This window comes from Dunckerocampus dactyliophorus, chromosome 10, assembly GCF_027744805.1.
Source record: "Dunckerocampus dactyliophorus isolate RoL2022-P2 chromosome 10, RoL_Ddac_1.1, whole genome shotgun sequence".
Classification (NCBI taxonomy): Eukaryota; Metazoa; Chordata; class Actinopteri; order Syngnathiformes; family Syngnathidae; genus Dunckerocampus; species Dunckerocampus dactyliophorus.
This window is the reverse complement of record NC_072828.1, coordinates 1581322-1594027: the sequence shown is the minus strand read 5'-3', so window position 1 is coordinate 1594027 and position 12706 is coordinate 1581322. Positions and strand designations below refer to the sequence as shown.

General features: G+C 40.0%; 1 protein-coding gene across 2 annotated transcripts in view; it reads left to right on the top strand.

Moving 5' to 3' along the window:
* Positions 1-900: 900 nt before the first annotated feature.
* Positions 901-12706, top strand: part of LOC129188921 (phospholipid phosphatase 2-like) — a 36925-nt gene continuing 25119 nt past the window's right edge. For both annotated transcript variants that reach the window (XR_008572713.1, XM_054790067.1), the window contains exon 1: positions 901-1412. Coding sequence is in view for 1 of the 2 variants with exons in the window: in XM_054790067.1 (XP_054646042.1) it covers positions 1355-1412 (58 nt within the window). In the remaining variant the exon portion in view is untranslated. The remainder of the gene's footprint in view (positions 1413-12706) is intronic.

Sequence of the window (12706 nt, the reverse complement as noted above, 5' to 3'; positions counted from 1 at the left end):
TTTATTATTGTTAACTTATGACTTTTTTTCTCGGAAATGTATCACTTTTTGTCATAAATGAATGATTTTTATTCTTGCACATTTCCAACTTGTTCCTCCTAAATGTATGACTTTATTCTCATAATATTAAGAAATGCTTTCTTAAATTAAATTCCTGGCTTTTTTTCCCAGCAAACGTACAACTTTATTCTCATAAATTCACAACTTTTTTTCTCATAAATATTATGACTTTTTTCATGTAAATTCACGACATTTTTTTCTGTGAAATTTACGACTTTATTCTCGTAAATGTATTTCTTTTTTCCTTGTAAATGTACAACTTTATTTTCGTAAAATTAAGACTTTATTCTCATAATATTCCGACTTTTTTATTGAAAATTTAGGATTTTATTCTCGTAATATTACGACTTTTTTCCCTGTAAATGTACAACTTTATACTTGTAAATGTATCACTTTTTCCTCCTAAATGTATGACTTTATTCTCACAATATTAAGACATTTTTTCTTGTAAATTCACGACTTTTTTACATCTCTTGCCCTCGTAAATTTACAGCTTTATTCTTGGAATATTACGACTGTTTTTCTCGTAGATTTATGACTTTATTGTCGTAATATTACGCCTTTTTTCCCTGTAAATGTACGATTTTATTAGTGTACATTTATGACTTTTTTCTCCTAAATAATAAATAATAATGATAATGACAATAATGACTTTTATTCTCATAAATTAATAAATTCACAATTTTTTCACCAAATTTGCGATTTTATTCTCGAAATCTAAGATTTTTTTTTCTATGTGACCCAAATCCGCCGTCAGCATCAAATATTTGGTGATATTACATTTTTTTTGGACCGCTGGAAGCTCCTCCCACCCTTCTCCTCCCTCTCCTGGCCGCCATGGCCACGCCCTCCTAGGAGAGGAGAGTTTTCTAGGGAATAAGAGGGGGAAAAAGCACACTTAAGAAGAAGTTCGGTGTGTTGAAAAGCCTTGGATGTCACCTAGCCTGGGGAGGACAGGGGGTGCAGTGGAGTGGACATCGTGCCGTGCCGTGCATGCGCGGTGGCGTCGACACCGGACAGAAAGACTTTGGATTCTCCGCGTGAACCTCTTTGGATCTCCCCGGTGCTCATTTCCGTAGCACTCAAATTCAACAAAGGAACTTTTCTTTTCTTTTTTTGTTTTTTAATCAAGTATTTTTCCGAAGAAAGGAACGCAGTTCTCAGCCGGTGTGTTTCCAGGCACGCCAGGATCCCGGAAGTTAGAACCCGCAGCGCAGGTTGCATAGTTCGGCCAAATGGGAAGCTGCGTTACTTCACCTTCAAATGCTTTAAGTAGAAAGAAGTGAAAGAAAAGATGAAGGGCGTGAAGACGAAGCTGTACGTGCTGATGGATGTGCTGTGTGTACTCGTTGGTAAGTTCTACTCCCTTTGGAAGTCCTTGTGTGTACTGTGCTGCACTAGTAGTAGTGGTGGTGGTAGTACTAACAGCAGCAGCAGTAGTTCAGCCATGACAGCCACAATTAGGATGCAAGAAAACACATGATGCCAACTCGTCCACGTCTCTCGAGTTCCAAGCAGGATGTGAAATCTTTAAAGAGTGGTGGTTTTTGGGGGGGGGGCATATTCCCATTCTCCTCCTGACTGCTGCCCGCACTCAGCAGGAAGTGGAATGTTTGTTGGACATCCGATATGCATTTTTGTTGGCCAAGAATCCTCACCGAGAATATTCCACACTTTTCCGTTTCCTGTGCAAATATCGTCTTTTATTGCTGACACCTTTCACCCCCTCCCCACCTCGCAAGCTTGTACAATCATCCCGCGTTTCTTCATAGTTAATTGGTTCCTGACCCGACCGCGATAAGTGAATTCCCACGTTGCTATTTTCAGTTCGAGCAAAGAAATCCTTTAAATTTGTTAGAGACCCGTAGACTTGAAATTACACACCTACCGTCACCTTTTACACTTCTATTATTCATTGTTTACATCACATTGCTTAGGCTACGGGATCCGTGCAGGGACATAACAGACGGCTGCCGCTAGCATAGCAAGACGCGAGCTAACTAGTTAGCCTCTCCAATGTACTTATTCCAAACTGCATTTTGCCCATCACCTACAATCCTCATGTGAGACTTGAACACACGTCTTTCTCTTTTCCTAGCTAGACATTTAGTCAATCACTGAATTTAAATGATTTAAGTGTCAAATATGTTAGTCGGTATCTTACTTGCGTAAATGTGCACTTTTAGGTGCTGTTTTCTTCTTCTTCTTGTGGTGCTGGCTGTTGGCCTCCACTCATAAATACATTATAACTACACGTGTCCTTCCAAGTTTGTACAGCAGATGGTGTCGTTACTCCGCCTCTTGACACACCTCATACGCCCCAGGTCTGCCAGACAATAAGAACACGTAGCAGGAGGGATCAGTGTTGCCAACTTAGCCAATTTATCGTTATATTTAGCAATTACTCAGACCCTTCCAGGTTTGAAGCAGAAATGGAAAAAAAACCAGCTGGAATTTTTCAAGAATTAAAGTCAAAATTATTAAGGGAAAAAAGTTGCAATTTTATGAGAATAAACCTGTAGTATTGTCAATTTAGGAGCATAAAGTTGATGTATTAAAGAAAAAAAATTTTTTTCAAGTCATAATTTTATCAAAAACAACAAATGAACTTGTCATTTTTTGGAAGACTAGGTTGTGAAAAAAGTTTGAACTTTTTGAGAATAAAGTCAAAATAATAAGGGAATAAAGACGTAATTGTGACGAGATTTGGAGAAAAAAACCTAAAATGGTAAAAAAAAAATACTGCTCAAAATATTAAGAGAATAAAGAAAAAAGTTGCAATTTTATGACAATAAACTTGTAATATTATGAGGCAAAAATAATGTCATTTTAGTAGCATCGAGCTGAAATATATTTTTTAAAGACAGATTTTGTTTCAATATTATGAGAAACAAAAACAGGTTGGGGGAAAAAACTTCTAATATTCTGGGAATAAAAGTCAAAATATTGCAAAAAGAATATTTATAAAACATTATTTGAGAAAAAAAAGCTGAAATGTTTGGAACATTAAAAAAAAAAAAAACAACAGCAAAAATGCATGCACACACGTCCCGATGTCGTCTGTGGGTGTAGAAATGTGACATTTGGCTTTTGAGCGTTGGCTAAAGCTGAAGTGCGGCTGCTGCAGCTATGCGGTAATCACACCACGCGGCGTGTAATTACGCTGCCCATCGGCCCTGCAGGGGAAAAAATAGCTTCCGCTTTGGTTGGGAAGTTTAGTTTGTGTGTGTTTTTTTACGCCGTTCGACCGATTGGTGGCTCATGAACTCATTCAACACCAAAGACGTATTTATACCTTTTTATCTTCCCGAATGCCCCTTCCCAAAGACGTATTTAGACGTTTTTTTTTGCGAGAGAGGCAAAAAGAGGTGAAGATGCAACGGCACAGTAATGGATGTCACTTTTCGAGCAGTTTTAAGGCATAAAAACGACCCCAAGGTGGCATTTGATGAGAGCTCGGCAGGGATCTTTTGCATGTAAAAACACACTCGACAGCAAGGATCTTCCAAGGCACACAGAATATTGTGTTGTATGGCTATATAAACATGGAACCTACCAAAAGAAACATTACACTCCCCTCTTTCATCAGAAAAAAAAGTTTGTTTCTACCTTTTTCCGTTCTTTAGTAATCAGCAGTAGAGCATAGGTACGTTTCAGGGAAATATCAGTTCCCAACTAAAACAGGGAGAAAAGCAGCTTTTTGTGAAAAAATACATTTCAAGCATAACTTTCACTTTGACACATATTTTTTTGTGGCAGCTCAAATATCTAAACAGCTACACAAAAAAGGGTGGTTTTACATCACAGTAATTTATTTACAATTTTCACATTTGGAAATGAGCTAAGCATGTGCACGCGTGTGCGCGCGTTAACATTTCCCTACAATGCATACATAACCATTTGCATCCACATCCACACCGGTTAGCGTGTTTTTCGGCTACAATTTTGCCTTGGCTTGCATTCGCTCGCTCGTTTAGCGTCCAAAATAGCATCTGGTTTGTTTACAAGACCAGAATTTTACGGCTTAAGGAGAAGACCTTCGTCATTTCAGAGATGCAGTATGTAGCCACAGGAAACGCCAGCGCTGTGGCGTTTGAAAAGTGCAAAAGGTTAGCCGGAGACCTCCGTGGCATCACACCGGCTGCTCGGAGCGTGTGCCCCAATGTAGTGCACCTTGCTGGGCCACAGCAGGTGGCTCCCTCCCCTCTATACTCTGGTTCTTCTGATAGTAGTGATGTGGTCGTAGTCATGTCATCATATTTCATTAGGACTAATCAATCAAATCCTCATTTCTTCCATTTGTTTCTTACCTCCTGGTGTGGACAAACTACACTTAAATCAAAATTTTCTTTTTGTCATTCACACTTCGGCCTGTCAAACACCATGCATGGAAATGCACTCGTCCTTTTTTTTTTTTTGCATGTGAATGTTCACATGGGACAAATAGACGGCGGGTGTTGGTTCACAGGTGCCCTCGGGTGGGTGTGGTCTCGGTCGGTCGGAGGGGGAGGTGCTTGAATGCTGTACATGATTGGCAGCGAGTGAGGTTCGGCGCGGCCTTGAGGCACAATGGCAGTGTTGCTTTCGAGTAACCAGTTTTTTGTTTACTCGCTAAAGCGCACACTCCTAAAGCACACACACCCACATTCCTGTGCAACGCAGCGCACGTTCAGCGATGCATCTTTTCTTCTGCAACCACTCATCCAGGCTGCATTTGGTTGATCATCTAGTGGAATTTAGCCTTTCTAAAGATGTAACGCTCGTATGAGTACGATGGTGTTACGCACCTGCTGCTCCGACACCAGACACTGCAACTTCTCTGGCCCGACTACTCCAACGCTGCCTAAACCGGCTTTTTGAAAGCATTTTATTTTAACATTTTATTTTTTTCATCTATTCTCGTAAATTTACAACTTTATTTCTCGTAAATTTATGACCTGCCTTTATTCTCGTAAATGTACGAACGTATTCTCGTAATATTACGACTTCATTTCTCGTAAATTTACGACTTGTAAATTTACGACTTTCCTTTTATTTTTGTAAATTTCCAAATGTATTCTGGTAATATTACAAAAAAGTTTCGTGAATTTATGACTTTTTTCTCGTAATCTTACAAACTTATTCTCGTAAATGTAAAACTTTTTTCTTGTAAATTTATGACTTTTTTTCTCATATGAAAAATGTATTCTCATAAATGTATGACTTTCTTTTATTCTCGTAATATTACGCCTTTTTTTCTTGTAAATTTACGACTTTATTCTTGTAAATATACGAACGCATTCTCGTAATATTACGACTTTTTTTTCTCATAAATGTACGACTGTTCTCGAAATCTCCGATAATAATTATTTTCTATGTGGCTCTAATACTCTGTTGTAATTATTTCTATTTGATAGTTGTTGTTTTTTCTCCGAATATTCTCAACTCCTGCTTCCAGTGCCTCGCCGTTGCCCCCTGCAGAGTGGAGGACATACTGCGTGAACAAACTTATGATGTGGAACAAGCAGCAGTCGTTTTACAACAATAAAGTCTAAATATTAACATTATTATGTTTTGGGAATAATGTCAAAATATTATGGGAATAAAGTCATAATTAGGAGAAGGAAATTTACAAGATTAAAATCCAAATTTATTTTAGGAGAATAAAGTCAAAATATTAAGAGGGAAAAAAGCTGCAATTTAACAAGCTAATAAAGAATAAACTTGTAATATTAGGAGGAAAAATCACGTCATTTTAGTAGCATAGAGTGGAAATATGAAAGAAAATATAAAAAATATTGAATATTTAAAAAATGTAAATATTAGAGCATTAAAAGTAATTTTAATATATTATAAAAACAAACAAAACAGTGCACAAATTTGTAATTTGGGGAAATTAGGTTGCAGAAAAAGTGAAGTGAAAATATTCTGGGAATAAAGTCAGTTGGAAAGAAAAACTGGGAAAAAAACAGCTTTTAGGAGAATAAAGTCAAAATATTAAGAGGAAAAAGACTGTAATCTAATCAGAAAAAGTTATCATTTTACGGGAATAACGTCACAATATTATAAGGGAAAATAATGTCATTTTAATAGCTGAAATAAAAGTTCAAATATTAAAGAACAAATATTTTAAAAAGTCATAATCTATTATGAAAACAAACAAAACAGCGCATAAATGTGTAATTTTTGGGTAATTAGGTTAGCATGTTTAGACAATAAAATCATAATATTATGGGAATGAAGTCATAATTACGACAAGTAAATTCACAAGAAGAAAGTTGAAATAGTTGGGAAAAAATGGAAAAAAACTGCTGTTGTTTTATGAGAATCAAGTCAAAATATTAAGCGGGGAAAAGAGCTGATAATAAAGAACAAACTTGTACTTTTAGGAGGAAAAGTGATGTCATTTTAGCAGCATAGAGATGGAATCTTTTTTTCAAAATCAAGTTGGAGTACTGGAGAATGTTTGGAAAATGAGGACTATGATGTGAATAAAGTCATGATATTCCAAACAATATGGCCGACATAATGACCTCACACCAGCACACACTTCTCACACGCCGATGATTTAACGAGGCCACACAGCTCCGGCGTGCGATCCAAGCGGATTCATCCGCATCGACTTCACGCTGAAAGACCCGTGTGGCCTCCTCTCCGTTCCAACCAAACCCAGACCGCTCTTTGACTGGCAGCCGCCCTCCCTCCAGAACCTCCCCACGACCTCGGCCGCCGTCACCGCCTCTCGTCTCGTCATCCTGCTCGGAGCAGAGCGGCGGGGATTAAACGGGGCAGCGGGGAGGCTTTGCTGCGACTGTTGAAGTTGGGCGTTCCTCTGCTGAATTAGAATTCCAGGGGCCCACGCCGGCCCGGCAGCACTGAAGGCTCAGCACATACCTTCCGCCTTAGTCAGGCCAGACAGACACGTGGGGGGGGGGCTTTGGAGTTGTGTTGTAACGCCACGCCGCCTTTTGCTTTCACGCGTGAGTTGCTTCCAAAAAGATTTTCATAAGAAGACAAGAAAGACCAACGTACTGTGTGCTTAATGCTAAACAAAACAGCAATGGCCGACTTCAGCGCTAACCACAGTGGAAGCCGTTTACCCGCTCCGACGTGGCGCATGCGGCATTGGTGCTTGTTTTCATTGACATATTCAATCTATAAATGTATATACGACACGCTGCACACAAGTCGCTAGCCAAAAGACGTGATATGTGACTCTATGCATTGCTTTCAGCACCATGGCGCGTTTGTTCCATAGAACAACGGCACGAGCCCTTTTGTCAGTCGTTTGTCTCAGCGGGTGGAGGCGGGGCTGCTAGTGTACACACAGTGTGATCTAGTAGAAATGATGTTAGATTGCAATATATTGTCACACACTGTATAGTTCTGTTCTTTTTATTGTAAAAAGTACCGTTAAAATCTGGTCTCGTCCCAGTACACCCGATCTCGTGCATCGCCTCATCTCATTACGGCCTTAATGTTGAATTGCAAAGTCGTAGCGTGCTAGTGTGGTTATCTTCTCCCCCACTGTGTCGCCTGCAGCGCTTGGCCCCAGCGCAAGCAGACTGTAACATCACACACAGGTGGTCCTCTTCTCAGTTCCCATTTTTTATTTTACAAAAAAACCAAGATTTTTCTGATTTTGAAGAACAAAAGCGGTGGGCTTTGCTTGAAAATGTTGGTGTGTTTTCTGTGTGACTTTATTTTATTCATTCCAGTCACTGATTACGACAAAGAACCTATTATTAGTATCAACTTCACTCTTTGCTCTTTTTTCACCATTCATGCTTTTGTTGGTTTTTCCCCCAAATATTTCAACTTTCTTCTTTAGTCATCTTAGTCATTTATTTTCGTCATATTATAACTTTATCCTCAACCAAATTTTCAAAATTTTCTTCAGTTTGTTCCTCTCAGCTTTACGACTTTGGAAAAAGAACGTACTTCTTCTTTATTATTTCAAAGCTGTGCTACTAAAATGACATTATTTTTCCTCATAATATTACCAGTTTATTCTCATAAAATTGGGAATTTTTTTTCTCGTTAGAGGACAATTATTTTCTCGAAATATTTTGACTTTATTCTCATAAAATTACAGGTGTTTTTTGCATTTCTGCTGGTTTTTAATTTTTTTTTTTCCATTTTTCCGACTATTTCAACGTTCTTCTTAGAATTACGACTTCATGACTTTATTTTTGCAACATGATGCCGTTTTTTTGCAACCTAATTTTCCCAAATTGACAACTTTATTCTGTTTTGTTTGTTTTCCCACATGATATTACGAGTTTATGGTAAAAAAAAAAAAAAAAATCCTATTCTCATAGGATTATGCCATTTTTTGCAACCTAATTTTCCCAAAATTACAACTTTATTCACTTTTGGTTCTCATAATACTACGACTTAAAAATAACTTATTTGTTTTCTTTAATATTTCAACTCTATGCTGCTAAAATGACATTTTTCCTCATAATATTTTGAGTTTATTCTCGTAAATACCGTTCAATACCCTTTTTTTTCTCTAAATATTTAGACTTTATTCTCATAAAATGACAGCAGTTTTTTTTAATTTTCCAACTATTTAAATGTTCTTCTTGTAACGATGACTTTATTCCCATAATATTTTAATAATAATATTAAAATAATCATATAATAATAATAATAATTTTTCCTCATAATATCACCTGTTCTCATAAAATTGCTTGTTTTTTTTCTTGTGAGGATACTATTTTTTCTGTAAATATTTGACTTTATTATCGTAAAATGATGCCTAATTTTCCAAAAATGATAACCTTATATAACAAACGCACCCGTGTCAGATGTGCTCATTAATGTCTTGAAGGTCTGCAGGCGTCCTTCTTTCTCTCCCTCGCATGAACACACCTTGACAACATGAATCTGAATGTGAATGGATGAAATGAAAGGCCCAGCGTGTGTTTTTGCACTGGGGGAGGATAAAGGACCATGGTACGGTGGTGCCGGAGCGGCATGTTGGGCGAGTGTGAGCCCAAGAAGCCGCTGCGAGTCGAAATAAACACGTCCAGGCCGAGAGCGGACAAAGCCAGCGAGCTGAGGCTGCGGTTTGAAAGGTCCGGCGTAATTGCACGTGTGCGTGCTAAACGGAGCACGGCTTCTATTTCCACCACGCGGAGGATGATGCGGCCACCGACACAATCACAGGCAGGAGGGATGCGGAGGGCGGCAGGGAGGGAGCAGGGAATGAAGGAGGTGAAAGTGCAGGCTTGTGTCCTCTGGAGACTCAAACACTCCCAAAAGGCCCTCGTTGACAGGAGACGTTCCTCCCCTTTTTAGCCTTGATAAAGCTCGCCTGCGCTGCTTGACAGAAAGATGTCTGAGTTCAACATCAAGGAGGGGAACTTCTGGCTCTTAAAGTGGTTCTGGAGGCGGGTCGGCCCGGTTTGTGGGGTTGTCTCGTGGTGTCTAGGAGCTCGGAGTTTGTCTGCAGATGCTTCTATTTTTGCCCTGACCGCTGCTGTGCGTGTGCGTGCGCGTGCGTGTGTGTGTGTGCGTGTGTGTGTGTGTGTGTGTGCGCGCTTTGCAACAAAGTGGCTGCTTTGTGTCCTTCTCATGTGTAAACATACACGCTATTTGCTCATGTTTAAAGGAAGCCATGCTGTTTTTGTTATTATAATTTCTTCCTCAAAGCATTTATTAAGTATCCATTCATCAGATTTGCTCCCACATGCTGAAGAATCCAAGGATGGGCAGCCTAATATCATATTTAATATTTGGTAAACAGGTGGAATGGGAAAAATGTATAATGAACTCATTCAATAACAGACATTTAGATCATTTGTGCTGATCTTCAAGGCACACAGAATATTGTGTTGTATGGTTATACAAACATGGAACCTACCAAAAGAAACATTACCTCTTTCATCAGGGGAAAAAGTTTGATTCTCCCTTTTTCTGTTCTCTGGCTAATCAGCAGTAGAACATAGGTACGTTTCAGGAAAATATCAGTTCCCAACTAAAATAAGGGAGAGAAGCAGCTTTTTGTGAAAAGATACATTTCAAGCATAACTTTCACTTTGACACAAATATTTTTTTGCTTTTGTGACATCTCAAACATCTAAACAACTACACCACAACATAAAAAAACATCAAAATAACAATTTATTTACAAATATAACAACAACGATGTACAATTTTTGTTAAAATGTCCCTACAATGCGTAACCGTCTGCACGCTGCACTCCTCCAGTCCTCCTTGCTGTGGAGGGCGTTAATAAATGGAAAAGATCCATGCAGAGCTCTTATCAAATGCACTTCTGCCCCCTTTTAAGGCTTAAAACTGCATGAAAAGTCACCTCTTTTATTCTGGACAATAAGACAAGAAAATACCAGAAGAATGTGGACTGGGGTGAGTCATGTCCTTGGAAATATTCAGATACTGTATATTGGCTTGTGGTCAAAGTTCACTTCTGGTCACGTGACGGCGACGAGGCGGCGGTGGGTCGGTGTCGTCATCGTTCTCCTATTGCCTTGTCTGCACGGCAACACCTAGCCGCCGTTTTCACATTTTCCCACTCTGGAAACCATTAAAAAAAATAAAAAATACCGTTACAAGTCACCCGGAACGCTGTTCCCTTGTGGATGAGGGGCTGAAACCATAAAATACTCCCTTACTCTGTTCTGTGGAGTACCTTGATGGCGTTCTTCTTGTCTTTTTTCCCCTGTGTACCGACAAAGTAGCATCCTTTTTCAAAATGCATTTATACCGTAATTTCGAGCCAAATGTTTGTTATCAGTGAATTGATCAATGCAAAGAACAGAACTGGAGGTGCGCGTCCATCTGCCTCTCGTTCTCTGCACTTGCTTCATCCATTGTTGTCTTAAACCTTCGTCTTTTGGAAAACAAACTTACCGTATGATTGCGATACGGTGAACATCCAGCAGCAACACGACATTTTGGCATGACGACTATTTGGATGAAAACTACACCAAACCAAGTCCACCATCTACCTCCACAAGCGTTTGTTTACTCTGCTTTAGCCGAGAGGTGTCACCGCGATGGCGTCACTTCCAGAAATGAGACTGAACAGCGAGAGCTAGCTTGTCATGGCTGGCGCCATCAACAATAAATGAAATGGTGACCTGTGTCGCGGACAGAAGGCAGAGTCCTGACGTCTAAACTATGGTGGCAAACTGGCACACTAACAGTACCCAAGCTCGGCTTATTGGCTAGAGCCAATAATTCATGAATTGCTTTTGGTGGAATACGTTAAAAATGTGATTAATGGCGGCACTTTAGCAAAAAGCAGTCCCAATAATCCAACAGTGACATCATTCACCCTCCTCACTGTGTTTTTATGCAAGCAAATAAACAACCCGCATCCATTTTTGCTGTCGGCTGAGGTCATATTTTCACATGTCAGGGGGGAGCAGCAGTTTTGGGAAGAAGTGAAGTCACATTTGGAACAACGTGCACATGAAGTCTAGTTGGATGTGAGGGTGATGCATATCTACCGCTCTGTCATTCAAATCCATTTGTCTTTTTGACGTTCGGCCTGCGTCCTTGCCAACGAGGATGCAGGATGCAGAGGTTTGCCATCCAACAGCTACAAGCTTTCGATCCGCCTCGGGCCTCTCCTTCCAGCGGGGCCCGAGACAGGATGTCGCGTAGAGGCCGTATTTTGTGCCACAAACAGGGTTTTGGCAGCGCGAGGGAAAACATGGCGGCCGGCTGAGGCCTGAACGGGCAGCTTGTGGATGTCTTCCATCCCAAATCATCTAGTCGCTCACAAAGGATGCTTAAATCATCCTCAGGCAGCGGAAAAACAAGCCTTTAACTTGGAGCAGCCAGGAAACGATTATGAATTCCATTTAAAAAAAAAAAAAAAAAAAAAAGGGTTTTAACCCTTTGGAGCATTTATACTAAGGCTGTCAAATTTAATTTTTTCATTTCCTTTGACGGCACTATTTTTTTCGACACGCGATTAACGTGCGCACGTTCCGTCCGACCCTCGGCCCACCCCGTAGTTTGAGGAAGTGGCGGTGACTGTGGCGCCACAAGCGGGACCAAATATGGACGAGAAATGGAGAAAGAAAAGAGTATTTAGCTTCAAAGCCCTGGCACAAGTTAACCCAAGTTATTTGTGTCGACTGTCGCTGTGGTTTGAATCGTCACGGACTACGCCGCCTTGCCAGAGACGAGCGAGAAGCTACTGGAGCACTGCCGGGCATTTATTTTATTGTCATTTACAGAGTGGTACCTTGGCGTGTGAGGGTCCCAACTGACGAGTGTTTAGCAGCTAGTGAACGGCAGGCGTAGCCGACCGAGGACAGCTATTTGGGGGCTTGTGTGAATGTGAGCGAGCGGCGCTAGTATCAGCTAGCATTAGTAGCACACTAGCTGGTCATCAGCATCTCAGTAAAACATCGTACATTATAGCAATCACATTTTTGTTGTGTAAAACTATGACAGGAGGAAAATCAAAAATCACTAAATGAATACAGAGCCACCATCCACCAGTACCAGCCTGGACTTGGTTTTTCAGAGAGCAAATATGCACATTAGCACTCAATAAGGTCATCAAATCTTACCTTTATGCATTCCCACATAGTATCAGCATTTGGGAGCAAATATGAGATGAAAGAAAAAGGGTAAAAATACAGTATAGTAGTCTATCTCTACAACACTTGCACCACCT